This window comes from Manis pentadactyla, chromosome X, assembly GCF_030020395.1.
Source record: "Manis pentadactyla isolate mManPen7 chromosome X, mManPen7.hap1, whole genome shotgun sequence".
NCBI classification, from domain to species: domain Eukaryota; kingdom Metazoa; phylum Chordata; class Mammalia; order Pholidota; family Manidae; genus Manis; species Manis pentadactyla.
In genome coordinates, this window is record NC_080038.1 from 146,805,513 (window position 1) to 146,821,265 (window position 15,753).

Consider the following 15,753-nt stretch of genomic DNA (forward strand, 5'->3'; position numbering starts at 1 on the left):
ATCGGAATTCAGCAAAGTTGGAGGATAAAAAATTAATACACAGAAATCTGTTGCATTCCTATACATAAATGATGATCTATTAGAAAGAGAAATCAGGAAAACAATTCCATTCACAACTGCATCAAAAAGAATAAAATACTTAGAAATAAACTTAACCAAGGAAGTGAAAGGCCTATACTCTGAAAACTACAAGACACTCATGAGAGAAATTAAAGAAGACACCAATAAATGGGAACACATCCCGTGCTCATGAATAGGAAGAATTAATATTGTCAAAATGGCCATCCTGCCTAAAGCAATCTACAGATTCAATGCAATCCCTATCAAAATATCAACAGCATTCTTCAATGAATTACAGCAAATACTTCTGAAATTCATACAGAACCACAAAAGACTCCAAATAGCCAAAGGAATCCTGAGAAGGAAGAATAAAGCTGGGGGGATCTTGCTTCCCAACTTCAAGCTCTACTACAAAGTCATAGTAATCAAGACAATTTGTTACTGGCACAAGAACAGACCCATAGACCAATGGAACAGACTTGAGAACCCAGATATAAACCCAACCATATATGGTCAATTAATATACAACCAAGGAGCCATGGACATACAATGGGGAAATGACAGCCTGTTCAACAGCTGGTGTTGGCAAAACTGGACAGCTACATATAAGATAATGAAACTGGATTATTGTCTATCCCCATATAGAAAAGTAAACTCAAAATGGACCAAAGACCTGAATGTAAGTCATGAAACCATAAAACTCTTAGAAGACAACAAAATCTCCTGAATATAAACATGAGCAACTTCTTCCTGAACGCATCTCCTCGAGCAAGGGAAACAAAAGCAAAAATGAACAAGTGGGACTATATCAAACTAAATAGCTTCTGTACAGCAAAGGACACCATCAACAGAACACAAAGACATCCTACAGTATGGGAGAATATAGTCATAAATGACATATCTGACAAAGGGTTAACAACCAAAATATATAAAGAACTCACACATCTCAACAAGCAAAAAGCAAATAACCCGATTAAAAAATGGGCGGAGGATATGAAGAGACAGTTCTCCAAAGAAGAAATTCAGATGGCCAACAGGAATATGAAAAGATGCACCACATCAGGGAAATGCAAATTAAAACCACGATGAGATATCACCTCACACCAGTTAGGATGGCCAGCATTGAAAAGACTGAGAACAACAAATGCTGGCAAGGCTGCAGAGAAAGGGGAACCCTCCTACACTGCTGGTGGGAATGTAAATTAGTTCAACTATTGTGGAAAGCAGTAAGGAGGTTCCTCAAAATCTAAAAATAGAAATACCATTTGAACCAGGAATTCCACTCCCAGGAATTTACCCTAAGAACACAGGATCCCAGATTCAAAAAGAAATATGCACCCGTATGTTTACTGCAGCACTATTCACAATAGCCAAGAAATGGAAGCAACCTAAGTGTCCATCAGTAGATGAATGGATAAAGAAGATGTGGTACATATACACAATGGAATACTACTCAGCCATAAGAAAAGGGAAAATCCTGCCATTTGCAGCAACATGGATGGAGCTGGAGGACATTATGCTCAGTGAAACAAGCCAGGTGGAGAAAGACAAGTACCAAATGATTTCCCTCATTTGGAGAGTATAATGACAAAGCAAAAGTAAAGGAAGAAAACAGCAGCAGACTCAGAGACTCCAAGAAGGGACTAGGGGTTACCAAAGGGAAGGGGTGTGGGAGGGCGGGTGGGGAGGGAGGGAGAAGGGGATTGAGGGGTAATATGTTTAGTACACATGGTGTGAGGGGATCACGGGGAAAACAGTGTAGCACAGAGAAGGCAAATTGTGAATCGGTGCGTCTTGTGGCACTGATGGACAGTGACTGCATTGGGCTATCAGGGGGACTTGATAATAAGGGTGAATGTAGTAACCACATTGTTTTTCATGTGAAACCTTCATAAGAGTGTTTATCAATAATACCTTAATTAAAAAAAGTCCTGTAGCCCACATAGTTTTAGGGACACTGGTATAGGAGACCTGGCATGAAAAAGAAACAATGTTATGGTCAAGTCAGCCACAGGGCAAGAGACAAAGGAATCCAGTTGTGTTTGCTCTCAAGCGGTTGATGAAGTAATGTGTCCTCCTAGTGTCAGTATGTTATGATAGGATTTTTAATAGAAGACAAATGCTGTCACTTCTTTTACAGGGAGTCTGTCCAAAGAAGGGACACGGACCCTCCATGAATTTGTCCTCCTTTTTGCTGTTTTTGATGAAGGTTAGTGAGGTGAAATGTGAATTTGGGGCTTCTGAAAGAAATGAAATAATATTAATTTAATCTGGTAGTTGAGAGTGAGGGCTGCTATTGTCCAGAGGAAGTGGTTATAGAAGGATCATAAACTACATTACTGTTTCTCCTCCTTCCAGTCTGTGTTAGATGTCTTTATATTTCCACAGTACCTCGAGCTTCCTCCTTACCTGCTCATTTAATATTTATCTTCTTTGAACTTATATCCCTTTCCCTTCTCCTCTCTGCTCCAATAATGCCCTGTTCTCACCTCCGTTACATCACTGTCTCTCTCTTTATTATAATTGTCAGTTCCTCTGTCTATTCAAGGTAAATTGTAAGCAACTTGAAGGCAGACATGGTATTGTCTTTTCTGTCATTAGTAGTGCTCAGGAAATATGTTTGGATGGGTGAAAATGAGTGGATGATCAGATAAATGAAACTATGAGCATTCCCCAAGGGTTGGGTACTGCCAGTTGTTCACCCAGAGGGGCAACGCCAAAGAGCTGATGTGTAATAACAAACTTTACAGGGCTTTTGCTCTCATTAATTTCAGGGAGGAGGTTGGGAAGCTTTCATTACTACAGGACAGGGACAGGGCCCAACAGTCCCTTTCTAGGGGGATTTTCATCTGATTCCTTTTAAATCAGTCAGCCAAAAAGTAGAATGAGATGCTCATGGTGCACATTAACCAATATTCTCCATTCTCCTAGTTACCACCTACTGTCATGAACAAATAAATATAGGGAGATTTAATCAGTTTGAGCAAGAAATGTCTTCCAAGGGAGGGAAAAAAGGGAGGATCAGTCATGAGACAGATACTGAGCTGGTCCTGTATTTGCTTCCTCTCTCTCATCAGGGAAAAGTTGGCACTCAGAAACAAATGAGTCCCTCACACAGGCTATGGATCCTGCGTCTGCTTGGGCCAGCCCTGAAATGCATACAGTCAATGGCTACATAAATAGGTCTCTGCCGGGTAAGTACAGGCCTACTCAAGAATCCTCAAGGTGTTCTGCACTCACCACCAGCTCTCTTCTCCAGTTCTCCTCAAAGGCAGCTCTGCACCCTAGAGGGAAGACCACTGAATTCTGGCCTCTGGGAGTCTTAAAGTTATCTAAGGAAAACCTGGAACATGAAAGGGATCTGCCAGGATAAACAAATAATAAGTTCAGAAGAAAAAGAGATAATGCTTAGAACAGAAAAGAACTTGCCAAAAGGTCCAATTTGTATTTTTGTAAGGATTCAAGAAGATACTGCACTGATGAAGTGATAATAGGATTCTATGTGAAAGAAACAATCAAACCAAGAATATGCTCACAAAAACTAGGAATATGATTGTCAAAATACAAACTGAAGAGGAGATAGGGAGAACAGAGAAAATCTCCCAGATAGTAAAATGAAAAGAGATTGAGAATTTTGAAATCAAAGAAATGATAGAGGAAAGTGTCTGTTAAGAATGAAGACATTTGAGTCTTCATATTAAAATTTCCCAGCAGGATAAATAAATAAAGGTCTGCACACATAATTATGACTGTCAAATTTCAGAGAGGATATTTAAACTTCCCCTGGGAGAAAGAGGGCATATACAAAGGCATGAGAATTAAACTGGCAATGTAATTGTGGAATACCTTAAAAGTTCTAAAAGTTAAAGTTATTTTAAACCTAGAATTAATAACCAAACTATGAATCACCTTTGGGAGAAGAATAAAGGTATTTTCAGAAATGGTAGCCCTTAGAAGGCACTGAAGAAGTACTACAGTCAGTAAAATTAGAGAGTAAACCAAGAAAAAGTTGGGAAATTCAGAAACCCAAGAGAATAATGAAGAATGAGAAAAGATATTTTCTTCTTAACTCTTTTCTGTATTTCCCAATAATTGTATGATTGATATGCATGATTTTAGGAGAAAGGAAATTACCCTTCAAAACATGGAAGTCCCTGTTCTCACATGGCTTATAGCATAAGGAGATGGGTACTGATCAAATAATCATAATAATAACTACAAAATTATAAAGCAAGAATTAGTATGATGGAAAATTATATAATTTATATGAGCATATAATGAAGGAACCTGATCTAGACCGGGGAATCTGAGAAGGCTTCCCTGAGGAAGTGCTACTTGAACTGAACTTTGAAACAAGATTAGGAATAGGGAAATGAGGTTGTAGCTCTCCCGGGAAGCGGGTTCCCGGCCTTTTATTGCTCAACCCTCTGAGTCCCCCGCAGCCACCGCGCACACTGCCCCCCCCCCCCCGCGCCCGCGGGTCCCCTGCGACTGACAGGCGCCAGACGGTCTGTTACACAGCGGCAGGGAAGCGAGAGCAGCCTCTCCCCACCCCTCGCCACGGAACCTGCAAGAAGCTGCAGCGGTATCTGTAACTGGGCTAAGGCCAGGTGAGAGATTCTGGAAATAGCGTGATTTAGCCCACAGAGGTGGTACGGAATGAAACTGGAGAGATACTAGTACCTTGGATTAAGATAGTGAGTGTAGTAATAATGGTGAACAATAAATATATTTGAAAGCTTAAGGAGCCAAAATAGGAGACAGGTATGCCCTAGCAGTTAACAGTGAGATCTAATCATATGGCTGCTCAGGTTCAAAGTCCAGCACATTAGTTAATCTCACTGGGCATCAGTTTCCTCTCCTGATAACAATAGTTTCTACATTCACAGGGTTATTGTGAAAAGTGAATGAGTTGCAACATGTATAATACTCTGGACAGTGCTTGACATAAAACAAGTGCTCAGTAAATACTAGTGTTAGTGCTTATATTGCCGTACTGGGTGTAGACTGGATGTGAGAAGTGACAGTACTGACAAGTATAACTCTGGCTTGCATCATTGAGCGCAGGATGGTGCCATGCACTGAATAAGGAACTCTGGAAGAAGAGGAAGTGGTGAAGATTGCAAATTTGGCTTTGGACATGTAGGTTTTATGAGATATCCAGAGAAAGATAGTGAGAGGGTGATCGACCATGTAAGTCTCGAATTCTGGGAGAGGTCTGAAACAGGAGAGTTATCAGCATGGATGATCATTATCACCATGAGAATGGACAAAATTATTCAGGGAGAAAATAATTATTAACAAGGCAGCTGAGCCCTGAAGTGAGCTATCATTTTGTGCATGGGTAGACAAGGAGGAGTCAGGAAAGGAGACAGAAGAAGGAACAGCCTAAGCAATAGGGGAGTAAAACCCAGAGAGATATTGGCACAGAGGCCAAGGGAGGGGAGAATTTCAAGAAGGAATGAATGGTCAATAGGTGCAGATGACTGAAAAATATCCATTGGGTTTAGCAGCATGATAGTCATTGGTGGCCTTTGCAAGAGCTCTTGCTGGTTTGACAGTACCCAGCATCCTTGCAAAGTTTGCTTCCAAGTCAAGATAATAAAATGCATGAGGTCAATTTGCCCATCCTACCCTAGAAAGTGTTTTCCACTCCAAATTCTTGACTTCTTGACTATAGCTCTTATTCCTACTTTTCAGGTCTGATTGGATGTCACAAGAAGTCAGTCTATTGGCATGTGATTGGAATGGGCACCACTCCTGAAGTGCACTCAATTTTCCTTGAAGGTCACACATTTCTTGTGAGGAACCATCGCCAGGCCTCCTTGGAGATATCACCAATAACTTTCCTTACTGCTCAGACACTCCTGATGGACATTGGCCAGTTTCTACTGTTTTGTCACATCTCTTCCCATCAACATGGTAATATCTGTAGATCTTTTTTTTTATTTTTTTTATTTTGATATCATTAATGTACAATTACTTGAACAAGATTACGGTTACTAGACTCCTCCCATTATCAAGTCCCCACCACATACCCCATTACAGTCACTGTCCATCAGCATAATGAGATCCTACAGCATCACTACTTACCTTCTCTGTGTTATACTGCCTTCCCCATGCCTCCCCCCACATTATGTGTGCTGATCATAATGCCCCTTATTCCCCTTTCTCCCTCACTTCTGCCACCCCCAGTCCGTTTCCCTTTGGCAACTGTTAGTCCATTCTTGGGTTCTGTGAGTCTGCTGCTGTTTTGCTCCTTCAGTTTTTCCTTTGTTCTTATACTCCACAATATCTGTAGATCTTTAAAATGAGTATGATAAATATCCAGCTCTTTTTTTAATAGAATTCACCATCCACTGTCCATCTTAGGATTATGTTCTTTAAATCTTAACTGAGATTCCCTAGTTGCCAGTTTACAGAGTGAAGATTTTGCCTTGAGTATTAGTAGTACTGGTGAATTTTTAGTTAAATACCTGTGATAGAGGGTGGGGAGTTGGGTTAGTGATGAATGAGCCTGATTCCACTAAGTAGGATTACAGGTTATATCTGAAGAGATGTTTTATGAAAAATTTGGGAGATAGAATTAAAGATGGTGGCATGAGAGGAGACACAGAGGCTTCCTCCTAAAACTGGATACAATTAGAAAATATAGTTGGTACAACTAATCCTGAGAGAGCAACAGGAAAGAGGCTGGCACCAGACTGCACACACCTGGAGAAAAGAGCAGACCTCACCAAATGGGGTAACGTGCCAGCTGTGGCTCTGCAGGACCCGAGCCCCTCCCCCACCCCAGCTCACTGGTGGGAGGAAGACAAACGGAGCAGGGAGGGAGTGGAAGGCTTGGGACTGCTGAGTACCTAACTCCGGAGATCTGCTCTGGGAGCACAAACCTACATTTCATGGTGCTTTCATGAGACTCGCATGACTACTGGGTTGGAAAGTTAATACAGGCAGAGTTCCTGGGGAGACTGGAATTCCGGCCACTTGTGGAAACCAGGAATCCATATCCGGCTGCTCTGGGACAAAAACTTATACCTGTGTGCCCGGCCCACTGGCTCAGGCAGTGGAGACAGGCACAGCAGCCGGGAGGCGGGGAACAGCTCTTCCCTCCCCCCAGGCACCAATACCACTCCCCATGACCCCCGACATTGCTTCAGGGGCTGAGCAGCTCTGGAAAAGAGCTTCTGGACACTAGAGGGCGCCATATGCAAACATGAACCGCCAAAGGAACCTTGTCCCGAATAAAATTACTAATACAACTCCCGAGAAAGATTTAAATGATATGGACCTCGTGACCCTTCCTGAAAGGGAGTTCAAAATAAAAATCATTAACATGCTAATGGAGGTACGGAAAGACATCCAAGAACTCAGGAATGAATTCAGGTCAGAGATCCAATCATTGAAGAGCATGATGGAGGGTATTAAAAGCAGGTTGGATATGGTGGAGGAGACAATAAATGAAATAGAAACTAGAGAAAAAGAATACAAAGAAGCTTAGGCACAGAGAGAAAAAAGGATCTCCAAGAATGAAAGAATATTGAGAGAACTGTGTGACCAATCCAAATGGAACAATATTTGCATTATAGGGATACAAGGAGAAGAAGAGAGATAAATGGCTAAAAAGTGTCTTTGAGGAGGTAGTTGCTGAAAACTTCCCCAGTCTGGGGAAGGAGATAGTCTCTTAGGCCGTGGAGATCCACAGATCTCCCAACACAAGGGACCCAAGGAAGACAACATCAAGACACATAGTAATTAAAATGGAAAAGATCAAGGATAAGGGCAGACTGTTAAAAGCAGCCCGAGAGAGAAATAAGATCACATACAACGGAAAGCCCATCAAGATAACATCAGACTTCTCAGCAGAAACCTTACAGGCCAGAAGGGAGTGGCATAATGTATTTAATGCCATGAAGCAGAAGGGGCTGGAACCAAGATTACTTTATCTGGCAAGATTATCATTTAAATTTGAAGGAGGAATTCAACAATTTCCAGATAAGCAAAAGCTGAGAGAATTTACCTCCCAAAAACCATCTCTACAGTCTATTTTGGAGGGACTGCTATAGATGGAAGTGTTCCTAAGGTTGAATAGCTGTCACCAGAAGTAATAAAACCACAGTAAAGAAAGTAGAACAGCTAATTACTAAGCAAATGCAAAATTAAATTAACTATCCCCAAAGTCAATCAAGGTATAGACAAAAAGTACAGACTATGATACCTAATATATAAAGAATGGAGGAGGAAGAAAAAGGAGGAGAAACAGAAAAGAACCTTTAGATTGTGTTTCTAACAGCATACTAAGTGAGTAAAGTTAGACTCTTAGATAGTAAGGAAATTAACCTTGAAGCTTTGGTAACCATGAATCTAAAGCCTGCAATGGCAATAAATATATACCTATCGATAATCACCCTAAATGTAAATGTACTGAATGAACCAATCAAAAGACATAGAGTCACTGTATGGACAAAAAAACAAGACCCATCTATATGCTGCTTACAACAGACTCACCTCAAACCCAAAGACATGCACAGACTAAAAGTTAAGGGATGGAAAGAGATATTTCATGCAAACAATGGGGAGTAAAAGCAGGTGTTGCAGTACTAGTATCAGACAAAATAGACTTCAAAACAAAGAAAGTAACAAGAGATAAAGAAGGACATTACATAATGATAAAGGGCTCAGTCCAACAAGAGGATATAACCATTATAAATATATATGCACCCAACACAGGAGCACCAGCATATGTGAAACAAATACTAACAGAAGTAAAGGAGGAAATAGAATGCAATGCATTCATTTTAGGAGACTTCAACACATCACTCACTCCAAATGATAGATCCATCAGAAAGAAAATAAGTAAGGACACAGAGGCACTGAACAACACACTAGAACAGATGGACCTAATAGACATCTATAGAACTCTACATCCAAAAGCAACAGGATACATATTCTTCTCAAGTGCACATGGAACATTCTCCAAAATAGACCACATACTAGGCCACAAAAAGAGCCTCAGTAAATTCAAAAAGATTGAAATTCTACTAACCAACTTTTCAGACCACAAACGTATAAAACTAGAACTAAATTGTACAAAGAAAGCAAAAAGGCCCACAAACACATGGAGGCTTAACAACATGCTCCTAAATAATCAATGGATCAATGACCAAATTAAAATGGAGATCCAGCAATATATGGAAACAAATGACGACAACAACCCAAAGCCCCAACTTCTGTGGGACGCAGCAAAAGCAGTCTTAAGAGGAAAGTATATAGCAATCCAGGCATATTTAAAGAAGGAAGAACAAACCCAAACGAATAGTCTAATGTCACAATTATCGAAATTGGAAAAAGAAGAACAAATGAGGCCTAAATTCAGCAGAGGGGGGGACATAATAAAGATCAGAGAAGAAATAAATAAAATTGAGAAGAATAAAACAATAGAAAAAAAATCAATGAAACCAAGAGCTGGTTCTTTGAGAAAATAAACAAAATAGATAAGCCTCTAGCCAAACTTATTAAGAGAAAAAGAGAATCAACACACATCAACAGAATCAGAAACGAGAATGGAAAAATCACGACCAACTCCACAGAAATACAAAGAATTATTAGAGAATACTATGAAAAACTATATGCTAACAAGCTGGAAAACCTAGAAGAAATGGACAACTTCCTAGAAAAATACAACCTTCCAAGACTGACCAAGGAAGAAACACAAAAGATAAACACACCAATTACGAGCAAGGAAATTGAAGTGGTAATCAAAAAACTACCCAAGAACAAAACCCCCAGGCCAGATGGATTTACCTCAGAATTTTGTCAGGCATACAGAGAAGATATAAAACCCATTCTCCTTAAAGTTTTCCAAAAAATAGAAGAGGAGGGAATACTCCCAAACTCATTCTATGAAGCCAACATCACCCTAATACCCAAACCAGGCAAAGACCCCACCAAAAAAGAAAATTACAGACCAATATCCCTGATGAACATAGATGCAAAAATACTCAATAAAATGTTAGCAAACCGAATTCAAAAATACATTAAAAGGATCATACACCATGATTAAGTGGGATTCATCCCAGGGATGCAAGGATGGTACAGCATTCGAAAATCCATCAACATCATCCACCACATCCGCAAAACGAAGGGGAAAAATCACATGATCATCTCCATAGATGCTGAAAAAGCATTCAACAAAATTCAACATCCATTCATGATAAAAACTCTCAACAAAATGGGTATAGAGGGCAAGTACCTCAACATAATAAAGGCCATATATGATAAGCCCAAAGCCAGCATCATACAGAACAGTGAGAAGCTGAAAGCTTTTCCTCTGAGATTGGGAACAAGACAGGGATGCCCACTCTCCCCACTGTTATTCAACATAGTACTGGAGGTCCTAGCCACGGCAATTAGACAAAACAAAGAAATACAAGGAATCCAAATTGGTAAAGAAGAAGTTAAACTGTCACTGTCTGCAGATGACATGATATTGTATATAAAAAACCCTAAAGACTCCACTCCAAAACTACTAGAACTGATATCAGAATACAGCAAAGTTGCAGGATACAAAATTAACATACAGAAATCAGTGGCTTTCCTATACACTAACAATGAACTAATAGAAAGAGAAATCAGGAAAACAATTCCATTCACAACTGCATCAAAAAGAATAAAATACTTAGGAATAAACCTAACCAAGGAAGTGAAAGACCTATACCCTGAAAACTATAAGACACTCTTAAGAGAAATTAAAGAGGACACTAACAAATGGAACCTCAGCCCATGCTTTTGGCTAGGAAGAATTAATATCGTCAAAATGGCCATCCTGCCTATAGCAACCTACAGATTTAATGCAATCCCCATCCAAATTACCAACAGCATTCTTCAACGAACTTGAACAAATAGTTCAAAAATTCATATGGAAACACCAAAGACCCCGAATAGCCAAAGCAATCCTGAGAAGGAAGAGTAAAGTGGGAGGGATCTTGCTCCCTAACTTCAAGCTCTACTACAAAGCCACAGTAATCAAGACAGTTGGTACTGGAACAAGAACAGAGCCACAGACCACTGGAACAGAACAGAGACTCCAGACATTAACCCAAACATATGTGGTCAATTAATATATGATAAAGGAGCCATGGACATACAATGGGGAAATTACAGTCTCTTCAACAGATGGTGCTGGCAAAACTGGACAGCTACATGTAGGAGAATGAAACCTGATCACTGTCTAACCCCATCCACAAAAGTAAACTCGAAATGGATCAAAGACTTGAATGTAAGTCATGAACCCATAAAACTCCTAGAAAAAAACTTAGGCAAAAATCTCTTGGACATAAATATGAGTGACTTCTTCATGAACATATCTCCCTGGGCAAGGGAAACAAAACAAAAATGAACAAGTGGGACTATATCAAGGTGAAAAGCTTCTGTTCAGCAAAGGACACCATCAATAAAACAAAAAGGTAGCCTACAGTATGGGAGAATATATTCATAAATGACATATCCGATAAAGGGTTGACATCCAAAATATACAAAGAGCTCACACACCTCAACAAACAAAAAGCAAATAATCCAATTAAAAAATGGGCAGAGGAGCTGAACAGACAGGTCTCTAAAGAAGAAATTCAGATGGCCAACAGACACATGAAAAGATGCTCCACATCACTTGTCTTCAGAGAAATGCAAATCAAAACCACAATGAGATATCACCTCACACCAGTAAGGATCACCACCATCCAAAAGACAAACAACAACAAATGTTGGCGAAGTTGTGGAGAAAGGGGAACCCTCCTACACTGCTGGTGGGAATGTAAATTAGTTCAACCATTGTGGAAAGCAGTATGGAGGTTCCTCAAAATGCTCAAAATAGACTTACCATTTGACCCAGGAATTCCACTTCTAGGAATTTACCCTAAGAATGCAGCAGCCCAGTTTGAAAAGGACAGATGCACCCTTATGTTTATCCCAGCACTATTTACAGTAGCCAAGAAATGGAAGCAACGTAAGTGTCCATTAGTAGTTGAATGGATAAAGAAGAGGTGGTACATATACACAATGGAATATTATTCAGCCATAAGAAGAAAACAGATCCTACCATTTGCAACAACATGGATGGAGCTAGAGGGTATTATGCTCAGTGAAATAAACCAGGCGGAGAAAGACAAGTACCAAATGATTTCACTCATATGTGGAGTATAAGAACAAAGACAAACTGAAGGCACAAAACAGCAGCAGAATCACAGAGCCCAAGAATGGACTAACCATTACCAACGGGAAAGGTACTAGGGAGGATGGGTGGGAAGGGAGGGAGAAGGGTGGGGAAAAAGAAAGGGGGCCTTATGATTAGCAGGTATAATGTGGAGGGGGGCATAGGGAGGGCTGTGCAACACAGAGAAGACAAGTAGTGACTCTACAGCATCTTACTACGCTGATGGGCAGTGACTGTAATGGGGTTTGTGGGGGGGACTTGGTGAAGGGGGAGTCTAGTAAACATAATGTTCTTCATGTAATTGTAGATTAATGATAATAAAATGAATTTTAAAAATTGGGGAAATGAAAAAAAAAACAGCACTGCCTTTGTTGTAACCTTAAGGGCTCCAAGATACCAGCAGTGATATCCAGAGCGATAAATAGCAAAACAAGAGGATATTGCAGCTCTCAGTATGAGACACCATACAACTGGTGTACATGAAGCATTCTGTAGCTACCTGGTAGGAGATGCAAGATGTGTGGGAAACTCAGATCATGTCAGGGGATAGTGGATACTGGAAGAAGCAACATGGGAGTGGAAGTTCATGGGCATATGTGAGGCACCACATGAGATTTTCAAGGACTTCGTGACGTAACTTTGCGAAGGGTCAAAGGTCGTATGTAAGCAAGTGGGACAATAATGCCTACAGTTTCAAATTATTGTTAATATGACTTCATTTGTAGCAACACTCTGACAGAATTCATATTACATGATCATTTCACCCCATTTTCCTTCTTGTGTGTTTACTTGGTTAAGACTTAATCTTGGATCAATCTAACAAATGTCTAATGTCTACTCCTCAGTGGTGGCCATTGAGAACTTTTGGAGAAAAATGTTGAGGAGGCCTAATCTTTCATGTTTAATAGCACTTGTTTGTTCCTGTCACTCTTCTGTTAACCTTCTCTTTGGGTTCTTTGGTTGCCTTGGAAAAGAGATTTGATGTAGCCATGCATCCACCATTTTCCCCTTATGTTCTGTGAGTGACCTTATTTATAGTCCTCTGTAGTGATAAAGAATAAGGACCTCTTTTCCTCAGATGTTATATAATATTTATGGGATTTTTTTTTGACAAGACATTAGGGGACAAAGGGGGTCATACTGGGTGAGTAACAGGAAGTTGATCCATGAACACAGTGGAATAGGTCATTTACTTGTATTCAGATTGGTCATTATCTAGTTTGAGCCTGATTCAGTTTGAGGAGCCTGTTTTATTCTTTTGACAACTTCTTTCCACTTATTTTAAACCTTGTTTTGCAGATAAAATGCTTTGTCTTATTGGACCTCAGACAAAACCCTTCATTTTTAGATCAAGAATGAATTATGTTTAAAGCCACCTGAACCCCAGATTATTTGATTGCTGCTCCTGAAATCTCTCCTATTCCCCATCATTTCCTTAGTATTGCTCTTCAAAATAGCCCTATGGCATAGATACAGTAGGGGTTATTACTATCCAGCTTTTATAAAGCATGAAGATGAGATTGAGATTGTTAAATAGACTTGCCATAGGGCTTACAACTAGTCACAGGCAGATACGTGCTTAAAATATATAACGTATTTCCTTAATTCTCAGTAATATCTTCATGTTTTCATGAACTTGAAATGGGTTTTGAAATTTATATCTACATTAATGTTTTCACTGATAAACTGTTATTAAATCAATGGTTTGTATCATAATTCAATGGAGAAAATAAAGAAATCACTGACTAATTGTGGGGATGAAGAGTTGGTCTGACCTAGGTTTCCAAATCCTGAAAATATGCAAGTTCCTCAAGTCTCCTTGTTTATAATTTAAGAGTTGGGGAGCGATTGGCTGAGAGCCAGTTCTAGAAGAGTAATACTCATGTGTATTATAAGAATAAATGAGTGAGTCTTGAAAAAGGGATAAAACATACACTGGAGAAGGGTCAGGCAGAAGGGAATGGGTGAGTGCAAAGGCCACAAGGAGAAACCAGCAATTCCCAGACATGGGGAAGGTAATCCATGTAGGAGAGTGGCAAGACAGGCCTAATGAGAGAGAAACTTGTAGCAGTCTGACATTGTTTGGTTTGTCTGACTGCAGATGGTATGGAAGCATATGTCAAAGTAGACAGCTGCCCAGAGGAGCCCCAAGTACGGATGAAAAATAAGGAAGAAGACGAAGATTATGATGATCTGTATGACTCTGACATGGATGTAGTCAGTTTTGTTGATGACAGCTCTCCCTTTATCCAAATCCGCTCAGTTGCCAAAAGGCATCCTAAAACTTGGGTCCACTATATTGCTGCTGAAGAGGAGGACTGGGACTATGCACCCTCAGTACTCACCTCCAATGACAGGTAAGTGCTTTTTGACTCTTGATACTATTTCTTTCCCATATACAAAAGGTTCTTCCTAGCTATTCAAAACCACAAATCCTCAAGCCATGTTAAGAGTTGGATACAGGTATGGAATCAATGGTAAGGGCATTAATAAAGCCCTCACTAACACAGCTAGGCATCGAAGGTGCTGGGATTTTTGTCACTCCTTTCATTGATTAAATCATATAAGGGTTTTAGATTTGGATTTTAGCCACCTCTCCTCCACCTAGAATTCTCCATCTCAATCTCTCATCTATTTGTGTCTCATACAGAAGTTATAAAAGTCTCTATTTGAACAATGGTCCTCAGAAGATCGGTAGGAAGTACAAAAAAGTCCGATTTATGGCATACACAGACGAAACATTTAAGACTCGTGAAGCTATTCAGTATGAATCAGGAATCCTGGGGCCTTTACTTTATGGAGAAGTTGGAGACACACTGTTGGTAAGTTGAGGAAAAGATATAAAGTTGGGTAAGAAGAAAAGGTCTGGAGGATTTTCAGTATTTAAAAACTTCATAATTCAGCCTTGTCTCCAATGGGCATGATCTTCCAAAAACTATAAATGTTGCACAAATAAATGTGGATTATAAACTTGTTTCAAAATATAAGTACATAGAATACAAATTTAATTCCAGTCATTAAGGCTGCCATTCTTTCGAAACACTCTTTGCTTAGATTTTTATCCATATCCTTTTCCCATTAATTACATAATACAGGATTCAGCCAAAGTTGGTTCATAGTATGTTTTTGGACAGCCTGTGAACTTATAAAGATTTCACATTTTAAAAGAGTTTAAACGTTTTGTAAAGTAAAGAAGAAGGAGAAGAAAGAGAAGGAGGAGAAGGAGAAGGAAGAGGAGGAGGAGGAAGAGATGAAGAAGAGAATAACAAAGAAGAGACAGACAGATATGGCTCACAAATCCTAAGGCCAAATTTACTATCCAGTTCTGTCCAGAAGATGTTTGCTGATACTTGATATACGGTATTAAGAATGCTTATGGTGCAAAGAACAGAATACTCAATAAACAGTGGTTTTAAAAAATAGGGCTTTTTCAACAGTAAATTTGGAGACAGACGGTTGCTTGCATTGACTCAGCTGCTCAA

General features: G+C 39.7%; 1 protein-coding gene across 4 annotated transcripts in view; it reads left to right on the top strand.

Annotated features, from left to right (window-relative positions):
• Positions 1 to 15,753, top strand: part of F8 (coagulation factor VIII) — a 141,594-nt gene that overhangs the window by 40,901 nt on the left and 84,940 nt on the right. For 3 of the 4 annotated variants that reach the window (XM_036923550.2, XM_036923552.2, XM_057495978.1), the window contains 5 exons: positions 2,201 to 2,269; positions 3,138 to 3,254; positions 5,761 to 5,982; positions 14,373 to 14,628; positions 14,922 to 15,093. In XM_036923550.2, the coding sequence (XP_036779445.2) occupies positions 2,201 to 2,269; positions 3,138 to 3,254; positions 5,761 to 5,982; positions 14,373 to 14,628; positions 14,922 to 15,093 (836 nt within the window). The remainder of the gene's footprint in view (positions 1 to 2,200; positions 2,270 to 3,137; positions 3,255 to 5,760; positions 5,983 to 14,372; positions 14,629 to 14,921; positions 15,094 to 15,753) is intronic. The other variant, XM_036923551.2, reaches the window with a different exon arrangement.